Source organism: Zingiber officinale, chromosome 3B, assembly GCF_018446385.1.
Source record: "Zingiber officinale cultivar Zhangliang chromosome 3B, Zo_v1.1, whole genome shotgun sequence".
Lineage (NCBI taxonomy): Eukaryota > Viridiplantae > Streptophyta > Magnoliopsida > Zingiberales > Zingiberaceae > Zingiber > Zingiber officinale.
The window spans coordinates 123177087-123203001 of record NC_055991.1 but is presented as its reverse complement, the minus strand read 5'-3'; the positions used below and the strand labels follow the sequence as shown (position 1 = coordinate 123203001).

At 35.2% G+C, this 25915-nt stretch overlaps 1 protein-coding gene across 1 annotated transcript; it reads right to left on the bottom strand.

The window, feature by feature from the left end:
• Nucleotides 1-19008: 19008 nt before the first annotated feature.
• LOC121967545 (ATP synthase mitochondrial F1 complex assembly factor 2-like) lies at nt 19009-25216 on the bottom strand. The gene is made up of 4 exons (XM_042517846.1): nt 24727-25216; nt 23865-24039; nt 19588-19865; nt 19009-19482 (listed from the first exon to the last, which is right to left on the bottom strand). Exons 1-4 carry the CDS (start codon nt 25147-25149, stop codon nt 19381-19383), a joined length of 978 nt encoding a protein of 325 aa, XP_042373780.1. The 5' UTR covers nt 25150-25216; the 3' UTR covers nt 19009-19380.
• Between the last annotated feature and the right edge of the window lie 699 nt (nt 25217-25915).

Genomic DNA, 25915 nt, shown 5'->3' with positions numbered 1-25915 from the left:
AAATCATGAACTTTTAAATTTTAAAAAATCTAGATTTTTACAATTTAAAAAAAATTTAAAATTATTTTTTATTCAAAAATTCTTTTCTAACTGTTAAGCTTAAATATCCAAACTTGAAATAGAATTTTTATAAAAAATTGAATTGAATTTATACAGTAATAAATTCTTTTCTATATAAAGATTCATTTTAGCTAAAATTTTCTTTAAAATGATTTCTAAGCTTTAAATCGTGAGAAATTTTCTAATAATATAATAGAGGAAGTATTTTTATAGAAAAATAAACTTTCAAAAATTAATTTTCAAGACTTTTTAATATTAAAAATTTATATTTGGAAAAATAACTTATAGAAAATTCACCACTGGTAAAAAATTTCAACAATTATTTTTTAGATAGAGAAAATGATAAGTTTTGCAGAAAAATTAATTTTACAAAAAATAGCACGGTAAGATTTTTTAAATTGAAAAATATGAATTTTTTTTAAAAATTCATTGAAAAATAATACAACGGTAAAAAAAATTCAAAATTTTTCCATAGATGGGTAATAGAATTTTATTTTTTAAAAATAATTAAATTCTAATTAACTTTTTATAGAAATCATTTAAAGTAATTTATTTGATAATTCTAAGCAAATAAAAAGTACATTATGCAAAAAAAAAAAAAAATTTATGCATGATTTTGGAACTCAAAATAGGTTCCTTCAAATTGAGTTAAATAATTTTTTTTTAGAAATATACTTTAGTGACAATTTTCTAATTTGGATCTAATGATATTTAAAATATCAATTTAATCTATTATAATTTTGAGTTTGTTGAACATGTGAGCATGCAAGATATTTTTTTCTATTTTTAATTTTTAATTTTTATTTTGTGGAAATCCTCTAATCGACAAGACGTTGCTAAAGTTCCTTTTAACTCATTATTTTTCTTTTAATAATTTTTTATTTTCTATTTCTAATTTACAAGAACTTTTCGACAATATTTTTATAAATTCAAACAATTTATCTAGAGGTAGAAATCGTAACCAACTTACCTTTTCGATCTCAGACGCTCCCTCTTAAGAGCTGCTTTCCTTTGATGTGCTCCCCCTTCATCGATACTTTTGATGCTCATTTATGATGAATTTTCATTGGCTTCAGGTAGGTATTCAGCTATAAGAGCTATTCCAATAATTTCCTTGGTCTCATATTCTTCTAACGACTACTCGGTGTCTATCAAGGAGTCTGATTCGACTTCTTTTGGTTCTTCGTAGAGCTTCAAGAATCTGTCGAGATCCTGGGCAGGTAGAATGCTCAGAAGGTGGAACTCAGCCTTACCATTTGCCATAAAATCGTTGCCCTGCTTCTCAGTTCATCGATGCTCCTCAAGTTCTTTTCCTTCTTCGCATTTAGGCATATCAAAATCATATTTAATCGTTAGTAAAATATTAAAATCAGTTTTAAAATATACCTCCATTCGACGTCTCCAAAATGTAAATTCCCCCTCTAATACTAGTGGGTCCTTCTAAAGTGACCATTTCTTATACTTTGGTCGGCGGTTAGTCCTTCTAAAGTGACCTAGCTGTAATACTACTTGTTGGTCCCCTGACGGCCAACTAGAGGGGGTGAATAGCCTGAAATAAAAAACAAATATCTTTCTCTGACTTTACAACTTAATTAACATAAACACTTGCATAAAAGGAATTAAGAAACTGATTAAAAAGAGAAAGAGGAACAGATATTTTACTTAGTTTACAATCAGGGGAATGCTAATCCAAGACGTTGAAAGTTCACTAAAGTCTCCTTTAGGCGGAGAAGCCTCTTACAAAGGTTAAAGCACCAAATTACAAAGCTAAACTCAAAGTAGATTGTTTACGAGTATTCTATTTAGCTTCTAGGATCAAGGCTGCATTTATAGCCCTGATCAAGGTGTCTGGAAGGGTCCTAGGTACCTGGACGTGGATAGAATTTTATCCGCAACAGATCATGCCATGTCAAGTTTTGATAAGATTTTTGGTCTGGGCACCTGGACTTGGTCCAGGTGCCCAGACCAAAGTCAACCTTTATGTTGACTTTTTTATCCGGGCTCTCACTCCTGCTCCACTCGGTTGGGCGATTTTGGCCATCCGGAATAGGGCTCATCTGAACTCATTTCCCGGCCTTCTCGAGCAATCTTTTGCTCCGGTTTCTTGTCCCTCAAAATCATCGCGTGCTTCCTTCTCGTCTGTCGACATACTCCGTTCGTTTTATGTGATTTCGGCCATCCATAATAGGGCTCATCCAAACTCATTTCTCGACCTTCTTGAGCAACCTTCCACTCCAGCTTCTTGTCCCTCGAAAATGTCGCACGCTTCCTTCTCGTCCGCCAGCGTACTTTTCTGCAGCATCTCGTCCCTCAGACGCACCCAGCCCTTTGACTCTCTCCCGTGTTGCCCTTCTCGTTAGTTGTATCTTTCGCTCAACCTCCTATGCTCCTAAGTTCCTACACACTTAGACACAAGGATATTAAAACATAATACGACCTAACTTGACTTGGTTGATCACATCAAAACTATCACGGGGTATTTGCACACATCAACATACTTTAGGCACATGGACTGGGTCGTGGTGCATGGAACTGATAAGTCATTGACAAAGAGTCATTGCGGAGTGGATTAAGGTGACCATATCCAGGTGTCAGGACAGGCTCCAGGCACCCGGGAGTTGCCACTTTAGCAAACAGCTAGTTCGACCAGTGGGCTATAAATAGAGCCCTAGTCTTTGATGTTAGATACAACAACACACTCAGTATTTCATTTACTATATTGTCAAGTCGTATTTTAGTTTTTCGAGTTTTCAAAGTTGTAAGAGGTTACTCTACCTACACCGAAGGGGACTTTCTTTAGAGAAGCTTTAACTTCCTTAGATTAGCAACCTCCCTAATTACAGATAAAGTAAAACTCTTTGCCTCTTATATTTTATGTTTATCTTAATTAACTAATGTGTGTTTATCTTTGCTAAGTTTAGAAGCAAGAGAAAATTTTAATTTATATTGTAGGCTATTCACCCCCTTTAGCCAGCCGACACGGGTCGAACAGTCAAGTCTCATAGACCCAACTGGATTTCCTTCCAGTTATCAACCTATCTGGGCTTTCTGTTAGTTATTAGGTCCTCCAAACCTAATTAAACTTCAGTCTGGTGTCAGATTCTATCAAATCTTTCATTTCTGCACACTTGGTAATTCGATTATAACATACAAGATCTAAATTTAAACCATTTATCATTCATCAAAATCTAAGTTTGACTATCAATGGTGATTGTACCAACAATTTTTAGATCATGTAAAGAAATTTATTATCGTCGATCCTAGTCCAATGAGTATTGTATTAGATAGATATTAAGGTATTATATCAGTAGTTAGAATGGTCTACCCAACTGTCTATCATGCTTTCTGTTGCTACCACTTGGATTGTAACATGTTGACAGATACTCGGGATATGTTTGTTGTAGGCTTATTTTGGGTAGCAACAAGAGCAAATATAACATTTCAGTTTGACCGTGTAATGCAGTCCATTCTTGTAAGAGATCTAGTTGTGTATCAGTGGCTACATAAGATTGATTCTAAAAGATGGGCTAACACACACTTTAGTGGGAGAAAGTACATAATGCAAACTACCAATTGTTCAAGGAGTTTAATGTTTGTTTAAGGATACACATGAACTCAGCATTAACAGTTTAATTGATAATACTAGAAGAAAGGTAACTTAATGATTCTTTAACCATAAGGAGATAGCTTCAAAATGTTATGGGTTTTTAACAACTTATGCTACAAAAGAAATTGATTCAAGGAGACAAAGAAGTTTTCAATATATAGTCCACCCTTACTCCCAAACTAAAATGAAAGTACAAACATTGAGTTTTTCATACATTGTTGATTTGGAAAGATATTGTTGCAATTGCGGTGGATTTCAAATTATAGAAATTCCTTACTCACATGCTATTGTCATGATCATACATTGGAACACAAATCTAGAACCTTAGTCAAAGCATTATTTTGAGTCACAAAATTTGAAGGACATTTACACGAATCGTATTTACTCATGCCGAAGTAAGAAATTTTGGCCTACTAGTTTAAACAATATTATATTTCTACCTCCTTGTAGCCTTGTGCAACCCGGTAGGTGAAAGAAGACACCCATTGAAACCAAAGACAATGGAAAGATGAAAAAAAATGCAACAATTGCAAGCAACTTAGTCATAATAAAAGGTCTTGTAGAATGCCACCAATTCCACCAGCTCCACCATCTACTGGTTCTTGAAATGCAAAGTGCAGTCCCCAAGGGTTGGTGCAGTTGATACTTGCATGGATGCTTACCACATGAGGTATTGAGATCAATTCCAAGCGGATACGAAATGCCTCGTTGGATTCCTAACCTCTTACATGCAAAGAACCACTGTGTCAGGGCTTCACCTTTTTTTACCACTTGAAATGCAAAGTGTAAGAACAACAAACATTAACTCTGTTGTAATCTTGTTGTTATAAGCGAAATTGTAAAAAATAATGTAAGTGTTTACATTATTGAGAGTGTATAGGGTTTATCTTCTAGAGTTTCTCTATATTCTGTTGCAAATCTATTTACTTGCAAATCTTTTCATAGATAGTGGTGCTGGTTTTTGAAGACTAGTACCACTGTGTTGCTGATTTGAGGATTTCAACACAACAGTAGTGTTGATTTTTGAAAATCAGTACCATAGTGGTCAAAAGGTTTTCAAATAGTTTCAAGCACTACTTGGAAGACCTTAAAACAATAAAAGAGGGCATATTCATATTCTTGTACATTTGATTAGCCTACATGATGAACCTTAGCTCCAATTAGAGGTTTTTAAGGTCATTAATAGATTTTGATTGAAACTCATTGAAAGACATAGGGGCTCAGATTATGAAAAATTACAATGAGATGGAAAATAATAGTGTGAAGAATGTATGCATAGTGTCCAGCCCTAGTTCTAAGCTTCATAATTAAAGTTATCAGAGTGTGACAATTGACACAAACTATGAAACTTTTTAAACCCTTTTAGAAATGCTGAGATTTCTTTAAGATGATAAATGAGGGCACATTCGAACTCCAGGGAACTGAAAATATCCATAGGAGTTGGAATGAGCCTGATTAGAGCTCTCTAAAGCCATCAATGTATTTTGACTGAAATCCATTGATGATCTTAAGAGACTCAAATTTTGAAAAAATTAAAAATGGGATGGAAGATAATAGTGTGGAGAAGGTATATATGACGTCTAATCCTGGTCCTGAGTGGTTGTGGTCTTTCTAAACCAACACCATGGTGATGATTATTCTGGAACACTGTTGTGCTGGTTTTCTAATATCATCACCACGTTGGTGTTGGTATTTAGAAACTAGTACCATTTAGTTTCGAAACTTGAAACCCAAAACTCAAAAATGCCTAACCCATAAAGTTTAAATCAAGGTTCCCCTCTCCTGCTCGGGTCCATCACTCTCGAAGTTACTGTTCGTCTTCCTGTTGGAGCAAGCTATTTGGCGATCTAAGAGTCTCGAGCATCCCTTCATCCAATCATCATGTGTACGTTGCTTTAGTATGTCACATTAATAAATTATCCATGATTTTTTGATAGTATATTTAGTATTGCTAAATTTTAATTATCTAGTGTAGGGTTTAGTATTTTCGGATTAGGATTTCAGCTGGAGCAAGAGTATAGGGTTTTAGGGTTTTCAATTCACCTATATAGTATGTTAGGGTTTTACAAATTAGGGTTTCTGTTTATAAAATTAACAAATATTAAGGTTTCAAGTTTTCAGCACCATCATCATCCTATTTGTGGTTTTCAGCACCATCATTGTATTCACAACATATATCTTGTTTTACAGTTGAGGATGGCTTCAGATACATCATCATGAAGTGATGAGGCTACTAGAACTAGTGGCAGAGGTCGACTGAAGAGAATGAATTGGAAAAGCAGTCTTTTCCAATTCAAGAAATTTATTATATTTGTGCCACCTAATAATGAACAAGAAGAGCTTATTAGAAGCACCCCCTTCGTGTGAGTCATGGACACCCCTGACAATTGGGATCCTTGTACAAAATATGGTTGATAACTGGGATCCTAAGCAAAAATGCTTCATCTTACATAGAAAAAAAAAAATAAACTTCACAAAGACCAATATGATGCTCCTTCTTGGCCTACCAACTAATGGAGAGTTAATTCCACTTTAATCTAATGAAGCCTCCATCTCACTGTATTTGTAGCATTTCAAAGATATTAATTGTACATACAAGGAATTGGAAGAACCGATAAGATGTTCAAGATCTGCTGAAAATCCAAGATCTGACAAGTTGTATTGTCAGTTATTATTTTGTATTTTTTTACTTGTGTTCCTTTTTCTGCTACTAGCAGTATTGCTAAAATACCTATGCTATCCTTAATCGATTGTGTAGATGATTTTGATAACTTAGAAAGGTATAATTGGTGTAATGAGATTTATAGATACATGACTCCTCAAATAGAGAGTCAATTGATTTGGCAGTTATATTGCGGCCAAAATCAAAGGGAGTTGGTTCAACAACTAAGACCATGCTAAAGGGTTTCACAACTATTTAGCTATAAGTTAGATTATTTCTTCATACAATTATTTTTAGATTAATTTTGTTTGCATAATATGATCACATTTTAGGTATGGATGTGTGAGCAAGTTCGTATCATCAATCCACACCAGCCACATGTTGTTCCTAAATTGCTGAGATGGAGGACTATCTCTCATGTAGGCATAGTTGAAAGAATGATAGACTGTCTAAGTCCAGAGAAAATAATCATTGACATGATTTTGGCATCGTCAGATGCTATCTACTATCTGAAATTCCTCCACCAACTCAACAACCTGAATTTGTTGTTGAACTTCAAACCAGTCGCTTGATACATCACAGCAGTGCCCATTGACTGAGGTATATTACAGACATTGTAAGGATATGGTGATAATCATTGACACTTTAACCTCAGAATTGATTGTAGCAAATAAAGAATTAAATACCAACTTGGAATCTAAAGACATGATCATCTCTCAGAAGGATAAAGAACTTCAAGATCTACTTTGTCATGTGAGGAGGTCAAAAGAGATAATTACTTGATCATCTCTGAGAAGGAAAAAAGAAAATCAAGATCTTCTTCACTATATGGTGGAGGTTAAAAGAGATATGGAGAGGGTGATGTCTGAAAGAGACAAAATTATACATGAGCAAAAATTACTAATTGCTTAAAAAGACAGTTTGATAACTTCAAAAGGTTTACAAATTCATGGACTGGAGAGTCTGATATCAAAAAGAGATCAACAAATTGCTACAAATGAGGCTTCAATAGTTGAACTACAAAGTGATGTTGATCAATCTAGGACAGAGCATCTAAGCACCCCATCAACACAACAAGAAAACATTTTAGAAATAGTAAAAACCTTCCTAGCACTAGGAGAAAGGTTTGCACTAGAAAAAGTTTTTCCTACTAGAGGGCACCCAAAAAAATGAATCTTGATAACCAATTAGTTGTTGTAGAGTCTATTAAGTGGGGTGGAATTGTAAAGGAAGATGTTGAGGATTTTCGGGTGACCAAGACTCCAAGAGGTAACTAAAGAAGCCAATGTAGAAGTAACTGAAGAAGTTGTGGAAAAGGGCAAGGACATTAAAGAGTCGTCCTCTAAATCGAATCTACTTGAAATCCTTGATGCGATTATGAACATAGTTATGGAGGTAGCCTAATTTATTTTACATAGGAATGTTTTAATTTAATTTAACAAGGATTTTTTGCATTTAATATGTAGCAAGCTTATAAACATTTTGGCAAAAATATGGATCTAGTGGTTGATGATACACTGAAAAAGATGAAGAAGTTGAAGTGAGATAATTGTTCTTACAATCAATTTTTTTTTTGTTTCAGTAGTCCTAATTTTATGCATTGTTCTCCTTTGATGTAATTATGATTAGTTCTTCGATTTTTTTCTGGTCCAACTGCACAACAAAGCATATGCGCTCATCAGATTTAGTCATATTACACATGTAGTCATTCTTAACAATATTTGACTATAATTTGTTGATCGACGGGGAAAGCCTCAATGTTTATTTTGTCGTATTAGCTGATGAGGGGAAGCACGATAATGGTTTATACCACCCATCGATCTTCTGTGGGATCGGATTTCTGGTATGTTTAGTTTACTTTCTAATAAATGCAAAAATTTGTTAAATATTTATTATATGATCCTGGTTTAACTTGGATTTCAGCAATTTTCCAAAAGGTGCATCTAAAGTTTGAGAATATCCAAAAAAACATACATAAGTTTCATTCTTCTTAAAAGTTACACTTAATTCTAATTTTACCCCTCTAACAACTTTTAATTTTTTTTTCTTCTTTTTGAAGTCATAAACAATCGTGATTAAAAGGTTTTCAAAGTTTTAGATTTTAAGGTAATTGACACATACACATAACTTATCGTAGAGATGTGAAAATCAGGATTGGACACCATATACTTTCTACACACTTATCCCTCCCATCGCATTGCAAGTGTTCATAAATTCAAGTCCCTTAGGTCAATCAATGAGTTTCGGCCAAAATTCATTGATGGACTTAAAGAGCTCTGATCATATTCATTCCAACTCATGGTCCATCAATAGGTTTCGGTCAAAACTTATTAATGGACTTAAAGAGTTCCAATCAGACTCATTCCAACTTCTATGAATTTATTAGGTGAACTTGAGTCTAAATAAACCTTCGTTTACTCTTTCAAAGCTCTCCCAATTGTGCTCAAAATGATTTAAAACCTTTAGAACACTGTGGTGCCATTTTCTAAAGACTAACACCGCTATGATGTTGGTCTTCGAAAATTGGCACCACAGTACGTGATCAGGACCAACACTATGGTGTTAGTCTTCAGAAATCAACACCATTGCGGTGCTGATCTTTGAAAACCAACACCATAGTCTGTACTAGTTGGCATGCGATCATAATTTTACCTACGTGTATTAGGATAGAATTGGACACCGTATATACTTTATGCACACTAACCTCTCTCATCGCATTGCAAGTTCTCAGAAATTCAAGTCTCTTAGGCCTATCAATGGATTTCAGTCAAAATCCATTGATAGACTTAGAGAGCTCCGATCGAGCTCATTCTAACTCATGTAGGTTTCTACAGTGGCTAAGAGTCCAACCGTCGTTTACTTTTTAAAGCCCTCTTGCAGTGCTTAAAACGATATGAAACTTTCAAAATACTATGGTGCTAGTTTCTAAAGATCAGCACCACTGTGGTGCTGGCCTTCGAAAACGAACATCATAGTCTGTGATTAGACCTAGGTGACTTAAATTTATGAAAACTTACAATGAGATGAGAGAGGTAAGTGTGTAGAAGGTATATATATGTCGAATCCTGGTTTTGACATCCATATAATAAGTTATATGTATATGTCAATTGCCTTAAAATCTAAAACTTTGAAGACCTTTTAATCACTGTTGTTAATGACTTCAAAGAGAAGAGAAAAAATTAATAATTGTCAGAGGGCTAAAATTGAAATCAAGTGTGTCTTTTAGGAAGAATGAAACTTATGAACGCCTTTTGGCATTCTCAAACTTTAGATGTTGTTAGTACCCCAAGGTAGTCTTGATGTGATCAACCAAGTCAGGTTAGATCCTGTTGGTTTTTAACCCCTGTGTCTAAGTGTGCAGGAACTTAGGAGCACAGGAAGTTGAGTAAAAGACGCAGCTATCGAGAAGGACGACATGGAAGAGAGTCGACGGGTTCAGTGTGTCTGAGGGATGAGGTGCTGCGAAAGAGTACGTGGGCGGATGAGAAGAAGGCGTGCGGTGTTTCTGAGGGATGAGAAGTTGGAGCGGAAGATTGCTCGATGGCCAGAAGTTGGGTTCGGGTGAGCCTTATTCCGGATGACCGAGATCACCCAAGCGAGCGGAGCCGGAGCGGAAGACTCAGACTAATGCGAGCGGAATTGAAGTGGAAGACCCAGACTGAAAGTCAATAGGATGTTGACTTTCTTGGTCTGGGCGCCCAGACCATGATTTTTATCTGGAACGCATCAAACAGGATCCGTTGTGATGGGGATAAAGTTTTATCCCCCTCTAGGCGCTTGGAACCCCTCCCCTCCAGGCGCCCCGACCAAGACTATAAATACATCCCTAGTCCTAGAAGCTAAATACAATACTAGTAGTAGATTCCTTTTGAGTTTAGCTTTCTAGTTATGAGATTTAATTGCTGTAAGAGGCTTCTCCGCCCAGAGGATATTTTTACTGAGCTTTTCATCTTCCTTAGATTAACAACCTCTCCGGTTGTAACCTTGTAACTCTTTCTGAGCCTCTTCTTTTTTTATATATATTTTAATACTTTTTATGCAAGTGTTTATTTTGATAAAGCTATAAATCGAGGAAGGTCTTTTCGTTTTATTGTGCAAGCTATTAACCCTCCCTCAAGTCGGTCGCTAAGGGACCAACAAGTGGTATCAAAGCCCAACAGCTTTAGGAGGACTAACCACCGAACGAAGCACTGGAGATGGCCGGACTGAGCATCTTCCCACCAAAGTTCGAGGGAGAATTCATGAGCTGGAAGAAAAGGATGGAGGTATTCTTTAAGATAAATTTTGATTTACTCTTAATAATGAAATTTGGTTTTGTAGCACCCGAAGGAAAAGAAAAAAACCAATGGGCTAAGAAGGAGCAAGCCGACTTCGTGCAAATGGCAAAGCAGAGTTCCATCTGCTAAGCGTCTTACCGTCACAAGAAGTCAATCGGATCAGAACCTATGATCTGCTAAGGAGTTCTGGGAGAAATTTTTGGAACTACACGAAAGAACCTCGAAGGCAAAACTTGTAAGATGGGATCTGTTCAGAAACCAGATCAGCAACATCAAACTAGAAGAAGGTGAAACCGTTACACATCTTCACTCAAGGATCAAGGAGCTCATCACCGGACTCACAAATCTCGGAGAAAAGATAAGCAATTGAGATTCGCTAAGGTACACGCTTAACACATTCCCTAGAAATACTGAATGAGCATCATTAGATATGTTTACTATATATCTAAGGATCTAGAATTAGCTACTTTAGAAGAATTATTTTCAACATTTGAAGTCTATGAAACAAGATGTGCAGATCTGAAGAAGGAGCCAAAGCACAACATTGCCTTGAAGGCAAAGATGGATGAACGAGATTCTGAATCGCCTCTCGATGACGATGAAACAACACTCATGGTAAGAAAATTTAAAAAATTATTTAAAGCTAATAAATTTAATCAAGTGCAGGGTACAAAAAGAAAAAGGTGTTGGGACTGATTATGTAGCTAGAGGGGGGGTGAATAGCTCAGCGCGATCCTCGCACTTGACGTTGCTTGTTTCTTCAAAGATATGCAGCGTAAATACAAGAAACAAAACATACAATACTAACAAAAAGAATTTACTTGGTATCCATCTCAAGATGAGGTGACTAATCCAAGGATCCACACACTCACGCACCCTCCACTATGAAAACACTCCTTTATGGTAACTACCAAAGGCGGAGAAGCCCTACAAGTTCACACTACAAGAAGAAAGGGAAAGGTAACAAAATACAAGCTAAAAGCTTACAAGTTAGCACAAGAAAACCCTAACCCTATATTTCTTCTTCTTGCTGTAGATCCGCCTTTTGACTTGGAAATGCCTCCAAGAACCCTTAAGATCTGGCGGTGAGAACTTTGTGAAGTTGCTGTGAAGATCGCTGAAAAGAAGAATCGAAGCCGTGGAAGTTCTACCGAGAGAATAGCTCGCCAGCAGCTAAATACGACGCCAACGGTCGGATCCCAATCAATCGGATTGCTCCCAATCGATTGGGAAGGCTTTGGATCGATCGGCTGATCGATCCAGAACGCCTCTGTGCTCCTGGAGTTGCCTGGATCGATCCACCAATCGATCCAGGTCCCATCGCGCGAAATCGTGCCTCCCAATCGATCACTCGATCGATTGGGGGCTCTGGATCGATCGGTCGATCGATCTAGAGCTCTTCTGTTCGCGTGACACTGATCGATTGGGAGAAAGCTTGTCGCGGGGACTCACCCAATCGATCGGTCGATCGATTGAGCATGTGCCAATCAATCGGCTAATCGATCCAGCTTCTTGTTTTTACCCAAAAATAAGTCCAAAGTCCCCTAAACCAACATTTGGTTAACCATGACCTGTTGGTTCATCATGCCTAGCATCCGGTCACCCTTGACCAGCTAGGACTCGCTCACCAAGTGTCCGGTCAATCCCTTTGTCCCACTTGGATTTTCCTCCTCGTGCCAAGTATTCGGTCAATCCCTTTGACCTACTTGGACTTTCCACCTCATGCCAAGTATCCGGTCAATCCCTTTGATCTACTTGGTCTTTCCAACACCAGATGTCTGATCAGCCTTGATCTATTTGGATTTTCTCGTGCCTGGCTTCACTCACCAGGACTTCCAACTGCCTAGCTTCACTCACTAGGTCTTTCACCTAGCTTCACTCACCAGGATTTTCAACTGCCTAGCTTCACTCACTAGGTCTTTCACCTGGCTTCACTCACCAAGATTTTCCTTCTGTCTGGCTTCACTCACCAGGACTTTCAACTGCCTAGCTTCACTCACTAGGTCTTCCCATTGCCTAACTTCCCAGTTAGGACTTTCCATCTACCTGGCTTCACTCACCAAGACTTTCACCTAGCTTCACTCACTAGGATTTCCATTCAAGTATCCAGTCAACCTTGACCTACTTGACTCTCCTTCACAATCTCACCATATGAACAATTGCACCTGCAATCTTCATGTGTTGTCTACATGTATTGTCAAACATCAAAAGCCAAACATCAAGACTCGAGCTTGACTCAATTCAAGCTCAGTCAACCAGGTCAACCTTGACCTAGGGATATTGCACCAACAAAAGAAAAGTAAGATGTTACCACTATAATGAAGGACATGTCAAAGATAACTGCCCAAAGTTGAAGAACAAGGACAAGGTCAAGGAAAAGAATAAGAAGTCAGTCCAACCCGAGTATAATCTAAAGGTGACGTGGGACGACACGTCATCCGAATCGGAGATAAAAGCCCTCGCCGGACTTGCGCTAGTAGCAAGTCACCAAGAAGACGAAGACGAAGCAAGCTCGTCCGAAATAGCATCGAGAGCATTGATGAAGGGGGAACGACATTGGAAGAAAGCAGTACTTCAGGGGAAGCTTCAGATTACAGAATTGACAAGGTAAGTCAGGTATGATCTCTACCTCTGGATAAAATGTTTGAATTTATAAAACTATTATAAAAAATTACTGCAAATTAGAGAAAGAAAATAAGGATTTAAAATCAACCTTAGCTGGCTCTTATCGATTAGAAGAGTTTGACAAAGTAAAATTAAAAAAAGAAAAATTGAAAAAGGAAATAGAAAATTTGAAAAGTCATGCATGCTCAAAGTTTATTCCTTCTAATTTTAGAAATTTTTTAGAACTTAACTGGTATCTCAAAAATCATAAGGGTCAAATTAGAAAATATTATAAAAATATACTCCTAAGAAATCCTTGATTAATCCTATAGGAAGCAATTTATATTGGGTTCCAAAATCATTTTTAGACTTAGGGTTTTTCAGAGAAAAAATTAAATATTTAATTTCTTTAAAAGACTTTGTCTAGAAAGTAGTTATTGTTCCAATAATTAAGAAGGCCTAGTGCCTCGCTATAGCCTCAAAGTCAATTATTGAAATAAATATTTAATTGACTTACTGTGAAGCATTTGACTAATGTTTTAATTTGTTTGTCAAATTTCTGATAGAAAAATTCTGATCATTAAAATTTATTTAACAAAAATTATACTTGTTAGAGTTATTTTAACAATTTTTTCTGTGAAACTTTATCTAAATAATTTTTTTTTCTTAAAATCCAACTTTTTGTGCAAATTTTGTTTTCCTGTTCAACCCTTGTTAAATTTTTCAACAATTAAAAGAGTTTTTTTTTATAAAACCAGAGTTTTTTTTTAAAAAAAACTTAACCTTTCATACTTTTTCCGTTTTCCCTTACAGCCTGTTTGGAATGATATGGAATTCAATTCCTTTTAGAATTGGAATTGAATTCCATGCTTTGGAATGATTTTTTAGCTAAGAATTGATATGGAATTCAATTCCAATTCCATCAAACAAGGCAAAAGCAAATCACACCTCTTTATGTGTGATTTAGATAGGGAATTCAATTCTCCATATTATGTCCATTGTGCCCTCATTCTCTCTTCTTTGTAAAAAAAAGAAAAGAAAAAAGAGAGAAGGATAAAATGGTAAAATATAAGAATTCAATAACTTAAGTTGCAATTCATTCCAAACATAAGAATTGAATTCAATTGCTTATGGAATTCAATTCATAATGGAATTCAATTCAATTCCATGACTTAAGTTATTTTCAAACAGGGTGTTAGACTTTAAATTTAGATTTTCCAAAGTCATTTCCAAGTATCCTATTTAATGTGATCAAAGGGGAACAAAGAAAGATTAAGTGTAAGGGGAGGGTAATCTAATTTTTTGCACATTAATGAGTTACAAATTTATTACCTGCGATCAAGGATCGCGCGCCTTGGAGTAGGAGTCAACCTAGGCTTCGAACCAAGTAACCAAACCTGTTCTCTACTTTTTCGCTGCACGACTTTGATTTAAATGAGTAAAAGAAAATTTTTTAAAAATGGGTTACCTATAAGAATGGAATGGAAAAAACTAATAGTACATAATTTATACTACAATACTAAGATAAACATAAATCTTGTATGCTCACCACTTCTTCAAAAACTGATGATGATTTACCATTATGTACAAGAGAGTTGTAATAATTGAAAGTCATTGAGTTTATGTCAATAACTAGCAAGTGAAAGTGTGCATTACCTGTGTTGATAGGTATAAAAATATACCTAACGCCTCACTCTTTCATATCGGTCTCTATGATATACATCGTGGCATAATTCAATAGCTATTTTGATGTTGACTGCAATTGTGCAAAGATACACATAAGTAATCAGTAACTAATTAATATAATATATTCAAATATTTTATCTTATCAAATGATTTAAATTTCTTACAATGTAGCCGGTAGAACAATATACAACCTTGCTGTATGGCCTACCTGACGAGGAGGCCCCCCAAACAGAATCGAACAATATGTATCAATTAACTCTCATTTTATAAAAATATTACCATTTACACTAAAGAAGAAGGAAGTCATAGTTAAACTAAATGGTCCTTTCGCCCAAACAAATTCAGTAGTAGTCCTGCAAAGAAAATGAATTACTTCCAATAAGTAAACTAAATATCATAACATGTGATTTAACAAAAGTCATGACAGAAATAAATTAACTATATGATGAAGGGTTGAATCTACCATACTTTAATTTTCTAATGTATTTAACAAATATATCACATCTTTATCTTGATTTTTCTTCTTCATTATCTTAAATTGTTTCTTGACATACTACCATAAACAAAAAAAACATATGTGATTAGTGATTGAAATCAAACTAGTCAAACTAATTGATGTGTAAATACAGACTTACGACAATAGCTTCCAATCTCATTTTGTTAATTGTGCCAATCCTCGCTACCTCCTTCTCGGCCTCTTTTTCAGAATTGCCTTAAAAAATTGAGATAATATCTTCCTCTTCTTACATATCATCCATATCGATTTTTTATTTTTCCGATCCTGAACAACTTTTGCTCTTTGTACTGTTATGTTCTCAGAAGACTTGTAAATTTGTATCTTGCATCTCTTCTTCTGAGGTAAAGCTTGTGCTAAATTGGACTATCAATAGGAGTATTTCAGTAATCATAGCGAGTTTGATCACGTCGGCTTCTAGTCCTAGTTCTAGAAGCAATTGATTCCGGATTTGGATTGACTATAAGGTCGCTTGATTCAGTCAATTTGTCTTGATTGTCTATTATTTTAAATAATTCTTTCACCCTTCATTTAACTGAATGTTCTCCGTCATTAGCTCCTTGATTCGATTTTGATGAATTATGTAGTTGGGGCATTCACTATCACTCGGGCATCTAGCTTCTATAGCATGTAATGCTAATGTCTCTAATGGATTTGGAGTATCATCAAGGTAAGAGAGGTTCTCAAACATTGCATTTTCAGAAGGGGTATGGACTAGTTCAATAATAACCTATCAAAAGCCCTAAAAATTTATTTATCAACTTCATATGAAAGAAATTTAGTTGACAACCTCCCTCATTTACTTGTTCAGGTGAGACTTGGCCCATCAAAGTTGTCACCTTGCTAATATGTGAGGAGTAAATCTTCACTTATTTATTCATGGACTTTTGGTATTATATGATTTTTTTAGATTGACACATGCTTCAAAAATCATGTCTACTTCATAATACGGAATGTTACATACATATTGATGTGCATATAAAAAAAAACAAATTTATCATTAAAAAAGAAACTTACAGTCAAAAGACCAGCAAATTCCTTTAGGTAGGAAACTGATGTGGGCATTTTATATATCTTACTTGATGAAAAGAGTTCATCGATGGTAGATAATTGGAGAGCAATAAATTGATTGATGACTTCAACCCAATTGAATCTTTCTAAATTTTACAAATCATCTACAATATCTACAAGACTTATAGAGGCCTTATATGTACTAGAAGAAAATAACAAATAAATAAACATATACAAAATGTATAATTTACAAAAGACTAAAACATCATAATCTACTTCAACTCTATGAGAATGCATTTTAAGCAATTTCTCTCTATTCTAGATCTAATATATTCTTTTTTATTAGAGAAGTAAGAAAATCATCACCCGATGCATTAGTTGAGTTTATAGGAACGAAAGTACCTTTCTCTACAATACCAAGCAAAAGAGACATATTTCTTCTAGTGAAAGCAACTAGGACACCTCAAACTAATTAGTTTTCTATTACGAGCTAACCAAACTAAAAAACATAAGGTAACTTTACTTTCAAAACTTGAAAATGTACCTGAAAATATAAAGGTTTGAGATGTTGAATACCAACTTTGAAATATATTTGCCAATAGACCATGAATTTGGTGAATATCTTGTATGTGTAAAAAATTGGCAAAAGGGGACTATTTACTGATACATTAGTTGAGTTCATAGGAACGAAAGCACCTTTGTTTGCAATACCAATAAAAAGATACACATCTTTTCTAGTGAAAGTAATTGGGACACTTGAAAATGATTAGTTTTTTATTATGAGACGATCCAAGTAAAAAAACATAAGGTAACTCTACTTTCAAAACATGAAGATGTACCTAAGAATATACCGGTTTAAGATGTTAAATCCCAACTTTAAAATATATTCATCAATAGATCACGAATTTGGTAAATATCTTGTATGTGCAAAAAAAAATAGCAAAAGGGGATTGTTTAATTATCACAATATATTGATCATGTAAATGAACAAACCCACGATGCTTTCTTTTTATTGTTGGAGCCAAAAAAAAATAATTAAAGTGACCTAAAATATTGGTCCATTAGAGTTTCTTGCCAAAATTAACTAATGACTATAATTTTAAAAAATATAAATTATTAACATGAAAAAAATAAATGTCCAGATGTACAAACAATGGTTGTAAAATTTTGACATTAAAACACTATATCCCTCGACTTCTCTATCTTTAGCAATAGTGATGATGTTTTTTCAGAAACAACATCACGTTGATCTAACCTTTATTTTTAAAAATTGGATGATACCGGTTTTAGAACAGCAACACCACTATTGGTTTTTGAAATTCAGAACCACCTTGTTCTGATTACACAAGAATTACTCTTTAGGATGGTGTTGTACTTTGAAATCTAGCATCAAAGTGTTCTTCGGTGTTGGTTTGTTAAATCCAACACCATAGTAATAATAGTTTGTTAAATCCAGCACCAGAGTAATGATGGTTTTCTATATATATATATGTATGTATATTTGCAATCTAATGAATTTTGACTACACCCCTAACCCTAAAAGGCACATGTTGCAGATTATCAAAGAATGCAAGTTAATGTGAAAGACATACCGTAAACATGTCCAACAAATGGGTACTACATTAGAAATGTAATACATACCTTTGGAGATGAACAACATCAAGAGGTTGAAGGACCTAGCACCGTCTGTAGAGAAACGGGTCGCCGTTGACAAACAGGATGTTAAGGCAAGACTAAACCCTAATTTTGAATGGAAGAGTTCTTATCAATAAGTGAGCTTTGATGAAAACCCTAACTCACACCCTGCAAGCTAAGAATCTATAGGTTTTCAGCTTCTACAATTTTCAACGACGAGAGAGAGGAATTGTTTTAACCGAGCAGAAAAAGAAAATATTTGTTTTTGTTTTTCCTTGCACTAAGAGATGTGAAGGTTACGTGAATACAAACCAACAAACAAATTTTAAATTAAAAAGTGGTTTGAATGCATTAGGACACTGCGAATGAAGTAAGCGGTTGAGGGGTAGAATCAGTATAAAATACACCTTTTGGGAATTGTTAAACTTAAGTACGCTTTTTGGGCAAAACTAAACTTGACATCCGTTCTTTGGGAAAAAACTGAAACTAAATATATTTTGCATCGGATTTGATATCCTGTTTACCCACAATGCACAACACTCATGGATGATTTAGTATGCGAGATGTCCGGAAGTATTCCGGATGCTCAGAAGAATACTTAGTCACCATGTATGTCACACATCAAGGATGTACAGGGTATCCATTCCCTATATATCCCAATAATTCCTTGAAAATGGCATAGTTCTTGGTAATAATTTATCTGCACCAATTTCGAATCACTTACTTTATTGCATAGAAAAAGATGTAGCCATCACCCCTCCACATATTTTGGAAAAAAAATTAAATCACAAAACATAATTTACTCAGTACAACGGCCTTTGAATAAGAAAAGTAGACACCTAACAAAATATTTTCATATAAAATTGACTCCAAAATTTATTACAGTAAAAACTCGTCAAAATTCCAACTACACCCGTGGGACTAGTCACGTGCTTTACAAGTCTACTGGAAGTATCATAAATAAGCACTAAAGGCATATAAATTTACTACCAGTGTATTTATTGTATTCAAAATAACATATAAATGGTGATTCTACAAGCTCTGAGTTTTTCAAATTGAATCAGTTCAATAATATGTATAGCAGAAAATAACTGGACTGAGAGAGACTCAACCACAGCCGACGGTGAGTGAGTAAAATTTATCTAAAAGCAAATACAAAAACACAAAAATTGCACAAGAAATGCTTGCGGTAATAATATGGCTCCCACTCTTATTAATACGGCAAGAAGTACTTGGAACAGATATATATCTGCATAACAAGCTTGAAGAAGCATTTAAATGTGTTCCACATTTCCTGATGTGTATGGGAAAAACTGAAGGGCGATCATTTTGAAAGGCCAAGAAGAACAGCAGCGGACGAGATTTGCACCTTAAGGTCTGCAATATCAACATCATGGCCACCTTCTACAAGACCCCATCTATCTATCTGAAGGAACATTAATCCAAATTCAGAACCTATAAATAGCAAAGAGACCAGAGAAACCATACCATGTCACAGTGACAAAGCAATAAACTAATGTTTGTTATGAACCTGTTGATCTTCTTCAAGTCGTATCAATTTGATGGCTTCCTCGATTCCTATCCTCCCGAAGAAATATGCAAGAGGAATAACTATAGAATGTGCATTAGCAGCAAGTGCATCAATTGCAGCCAGTTCAAAGTCATTTGTTCCTTTTAGAGCATCTTTGATAGCTTGAGCAAGACCCTTATCTTGCTTGCCTCCAAACAAACTGGAATAAACTGCTGGTTTAAACCCAAATTTTGATTGCACCCAATCAAGTATAGGATCTAAATTTTCTTCTTGCTTTTCTGTAAATTATAGATCAATAATTGGAAAATATTAGCAAGAGATTCTAACATCCCAAGACAATTAAATCTCAGTGAAAATTTTAGAACCATTTGGTCAATGAGAATAAATAGAATCAAATGTAGACCCAAACTTGTATAGAACATAAAAGTGAGGATAAACTCTATCCTTCATAAATATTGAATATAAAGTTAAAAAAAAAGGGAAAAAATTTAGTGTTGTATTGGTGCATTCCAATTTACTTACTTTGTGTCTACCTGAGAGGAAGGGAGACCAAACAAAGGAAACGAGGGAAAGCAATCAATTCCCTTATCTACTTTGGTGGAAAAATAAAAAGAAAAGAGAGGAACAATTTGGCTCTCTTTTTCCTACTTTTAGTACGTTGGTCCTAATTCTTGTTGTTGTGTTACAAGCTGTAAATGTTTCTTTCCTAACATCTTAAGTAGTTGTATTTGTTTTTTAAGTTGTGTCTGGACAGTAATTATTTGATGCATTAAATTTACATGAGGTACTGATTCGTCTTCTGTTTCTATTTCAGGTATCATTGACGTTGGTTGATAGCTAGAAAATCTTACAGAAAGTTGATTCTTACTATCTTTATACATAAGTGGCGTAGTAGGTTTTAAAGTGGCGTCATGGTTTTGTAAATTGATGTTCCATTCTAAACTTGCTAAGGTTTCTGAAGTGTATTCTCTTGGTTTTAAAAAGTATATGCCTTTTGTTGTTAAGGCTTCAATCATATCTCTAACAGATATTTTAAAGTGATTATGCATATGGTTCCTGGTTTTTCCTAAGAAGATAATATCTAATGGAAGATTATCTCCTTGAAATTGACCATACCCTTTTGCTTGGATATGTATTTGAATATGTTTTACAAAATCACGGATAGTCATATTAAAGTTTGGACATAAGTAAGTAATGCCTAAATTAGCATTCATATCAACCTCAATAAGGCCTATAATAGCTTTCTCTGTATCTGAGAAACGAGTATCATGTAACACTAATAAAACTTTTCCTCCTAATTTGGCTCGAGTTAGTCCTCTTAATTCAAAGACAATAAGGCCAAGATGTATATAGTTGTGTTTTCTCGGATAGAGGCTTTTAGTAGCCTCTTCTGTCATAAGACCAAGTTTGACTTCACCTCCATTTAGAAGATAAAGAGCTTCTTGTCTATAATGTCTGTATACAGAAGTGGAGAAATTTAAAATTCCTTGACTATACAGTTTCTTAGGATTTAAGGCATTTAATTGTTCATTAGAGAAAATTGTAAGATCTTTATTCACATCAATAACTTCTTCTAATCTAAGAGCATCCACACCAGCTTCCCTATCCAAAATGCATAATTTAGGGTAAAAAAGTTACTTTATTAAATTTGGATATCCATTTTTCAAAATATCATATATCAGCTTCCCTATTTCTTCTCTCTCCTCTATAATGTTTAGGGAATGGAATCCATTCCCTAAATTTAGAGAAGTATTGTTCATAAATGCATAATTTAGGGAATGGATAGGGTAGCTGATGCAAAGATTTTTTAGCTACCCTATCTAAAATTTAAGGTAAAATATTTAAATAGGGTATCTGATGCAGATGCTCTAAGAGGTCCTAAAGTAGAAATACTATTTCTTCTGGTTATGATATCTAACTAGGAGGAGGAAGTATTGGCTTCCATAAATCTAACCGATCTGGAAGGTCTTGAAAATGGTTCAGTTTTTGTTAGACTCATTGGGGTTGCATGTTAAGAATTTAGAAGTAACTGGTGATGTTTTAGGAAGGGTTTTTCCTATGGAGAATTGACTAAGATCTTTAGTAAGTTTAGCAAATACTTCTTTTACTTCAGTAGAACCAATATTACCGGACCACTGTGTTTCTAAGTGGAGAAGGTTTGACTCAATCAAAGTTAAGCGATAATGAAGAGACGTAAGAAGAGCTAGAATAGTATTATTTTGTTGTATTTGAATTTGATCTCCTTTTCCAGGAAGATCTATATAACAATAGCCGTCTTCTTTGGTTGTAGAGAATTGTCTTGTGTATTCTACAGTTTCTTCATAATGTGTATTTTCATATTTTAATTTATTCATTTATATTTAAGTTCTTCTAATAAGTGGTTTATTTTATCTAGTTTTTCGTTTATCTATTTTATTACTGACAATCAACTCTTTTGATTGTAAGAAAAGTTGTTGAGCATCTATTTCTGCAACAGGTTTTAAGTTTCTTGAAGTTTTTATATAATCAAGATTTCATAAAACTTCTGATAATAACTTTTGTTGTTGTAAAGAAATTGTGAGTAGATGTTCTACCTTATGTGCTAGGGCTTGATTATGAGTTTCCAAAGAAAGGGCAAGGCTTAACAGCATATTAGTTAAAGTGTTTAAGTGTGGTTGCTCAGAATGTAATAAATGACCAAGTTGTTTACTTCTTATGTAACAAGTGTGTTTGTTATGGTCTAGAGTTACTATATTTCTAGGTTGTAAGGCAAGATCTAAATACTCAAGAGGTTTAGAAGAGATAGAAGTTGTACACATACAGGTTAACCAAGATTAGTGGCTCTGATACCAATGTTTCTGCTTTTAAAAAATGAGCATAAAAAATAAGAGAAATTTCACCTCCCTCCCTCCCTCCCCTTCCACAACAATGATTACCATGCTAACATCCTCAATGGACTGATGCCTTACAAAACACTCAAGCAATGTTTACTAGAAAAACTGAGAAGACAAGGGTAGGAGGTGAGGGAGAGAGGGGGGAGAGAAGAGACAAGTGAGGGGAGGAAGGTTCCATTGTGTTGTTTACATGGTGGAAGGGACATAAACAAGAAAAAAAATGATGTGTTGAAGAGAAGTGACCACACCATCATCCTCACATTCTCCTATTCCACCTTCTTTTGTGGAGACTGAGTTTTAAATCATTTACAAACTATTCAGGTTATTTCTTATTTTGTTTGCAATGTAAAAATACCAGAAAATATGCTCTATTTTTAACAAACTTGGGCACTGCATGAACAATATACTCTCAACAATCTTCAGGAAAAAATGCTATGAATATGCTTCAAGTCATGAAACCTATTTTGTTTGAGTTATAAATCTGATAGTACCAGCATGGCTATGTATGTTCTTCAGACTCATGAGTTTCTTACATGGGTGGATATAAGTGTCCAGCATGAATTTTTTTTTTTTACATGTTATCAATTGAGTGTTAGTGTCCTAGTGTTGGTATCCAACATAGGTATGGAGGTAGTAGTTGAAGAGCCCAAAGTACCGAAGCGTCTCATACAAATTTACGGAACATGCACTGGCACGTACTTCTGATATACACCAAAAGTCTTCCCCGAGACACTCTGTTTAAGGGACATATATAAAGCAATGATTGAAAGCCCCTATGCAGCTATTTATATTCTCCAGGCCTTCCATCACCACCGCAAGTCCACAAGTGGATAAACAGGTACATATCGATAACCAGCCAATCTATGCCAAGTGTATATAGAACAATCAAATTATCAAATTATGTTATCCACCTCACATGTTATCTTGTTGATAATGACATAATTATTGAAGTAACCAAGTGACCATAAGAAGTATTTGGTTACTTTGTGTGTTAAAGCTGATCTCAGTGTCTGAACACGGATTGTACCAAAGTAGTACAAGAATGAGAAGCTAAAGAGTGAAAAATGATGCTCTTCCTAGCTACAGTGTAAGATCTTAAGATAGTTATCTATTCACAAGAAATATGGTTAACCTGGGATGCATTACAACACATGCAAATATGGGTTTAAAGGGATAATGCAAACTCACACCTGGTCAAAACGGTAAGTGATGAAAAAGAACTGCTGCTCAATCAAGCATGTACTGGCAACAGGACGCTCCATGATACATTCTTACTATATTCAATTGATATAAAAAATTATTTCTAAACAACATAAAGTAGAAATTCAAATAAGAAAATGAACAGAAAGAAACTTGAAAAAGTTATGACAATGAATAAAGTTGCAAAGCCAAATGAAAACTTACTAAGAATTCTTATTGTCGCATCATTGTCACCTGGAGATCGGCAAAAAACCAAATCCAGATGAAACTTATTCATCAAATTTTCAATAATGGTTGCTCGTGTAAGTGGAACCCTTTCCAGTGCAGTACATGTAAGCTTCATCAAAGGCATTGTAAAAGGTCGTATTCCATCTTTTTCCTAAAATATGGCAAATTTACTGGGAAAGTCTATATAAAAAAATCCAGTATAATATAAATAAAGAATGCAATGCATTAATTGGCGTAACATGATACTTAAGGATGCGCAGTAGATTTCAAATATCAATTAGCTAATAACATCAAGATCTTGAGCTCCATTAAAATTTGGACGGACATAATTATTTGCTCAATAATACCTCCAGCATTCAACACATACTGATACCACATTTTCTAAGAACCAGTTTCACAAGAGAAAGACTCAAACTATAAAGGATAACATAAAATGTAGATGCAAACTTTCCCATTTAATCGCTTGATCTGATATAGCTAAATTAATAAATCGCCATCAAAAGTCTCTCATATATATACTTTAAACTAAATCCACAGGCTAATGAACCAACTTGAACCTTAACACTAGTTCAGAAGTCACTTTTTTTTTATTATTGAAATAAGCAAAAAAAACACCAGCATTCTATAATCTTAATGGTGTATACAACACAGAGCATTACAGCCAAGCACTTAGAACGACACTGTTTTTGATCTACCGAGGGAGGGACGGGAAATTTATTATCAAAATCTCTTATCTCGAACGTGCTTCATCGAAATAAGAACAAAGAACTTTAGCAACAAGCCACATTGAAGAGAAAGGAGAAACTTTGTTCGGATTAAATACAGCAAAGAAGCGGACCTGGTACTCCCACTCGGCCGCAATGGCCTTGGCAAGCGCCAGACTCCGGAGCTTGAGAGGCCTCTTGCTGGGGGTCTTCAGCGTCCTGTAATCGAGCATAACCGTCCACCCATTCCCGTCCTCGGCCATGCGAGTAGTGACCTCCTTGTAGAAGCGCTTTCCTACAATTGACCCCGTCATGAACGACATGGGCATCGTCACCGACGCCTTGTCCCGGGTGGACGCCGACTCCGGCGACTTTAGAAAAATTTTGTCGTCCTTGTCCTCCGCGGCAGCCGAAGCATCGTCACCCTTCGCGGGGGCGTCGGAGGTGGCAGCAGCCGTGGCGAGGAACCGGTGTGAGGCAGGAGCCGAAGAAGCAGAAGGCTGGATGGCGGTCGGAGGAACGAGAGACCTCAGAAACCGAGCGATTCGCGACGCCATTGCCGCCGGTCGCTGAAGGAGGAAATTCGATCGGAGGCGTTAGGGTTTTGTGCGTGCGCCTGCTCTTGGGAAGTTACCAGAAAGCTGACGTGGAATTAACGTTGACCTTAATATTACATTCAACAACTAATCCACGTCGTCAAGGCTCTTTGCCCTTTATTAAATATAAAACAATAATATAAATCTAGAAATTAAATAGATTTTTTTATTATTATTTCTTAGAATATTTTGATCATATTGATTCTTTGATCAATAAGTTTTCATAATGAATCAAGGTCCAAACTTGAGACGAAAACTTTCAAACGCTAACAATTCTCATCGTCGTTATTTCCTTTCTATGAGTTGATTTAATGAGATAAGATATATTTTATTCATGACTGATTTATATTTTTGGACGTCCGGATCACTTTCAAACACCCTAATCACTCCCTATCAATTTTGTTGATTTAATTGTATGGTATATGTATCGTAACAGCATCTTTCTTAACTTATTTGACAGGACAAGAGGCAAGAACATAAAAGAAGCTCACCAAAGTGACATGTTAGGTGATTCCTTCATCAGTCTATTTCCATACGTTAGCAATGGAATAAAAGTTTAGTCGGAATAGAGAAAGCTTTCGAATACTAAAAATTTTCAATCATTTTTTCTTTCTACAAATCAATTTATATGCGTATGCATATCGAAACAATATATATGCATATCACAATAATATCTTTCTTAACTTATATGATGGGACAGAAGCAAGAATGTAAAGGAAGCTCACCG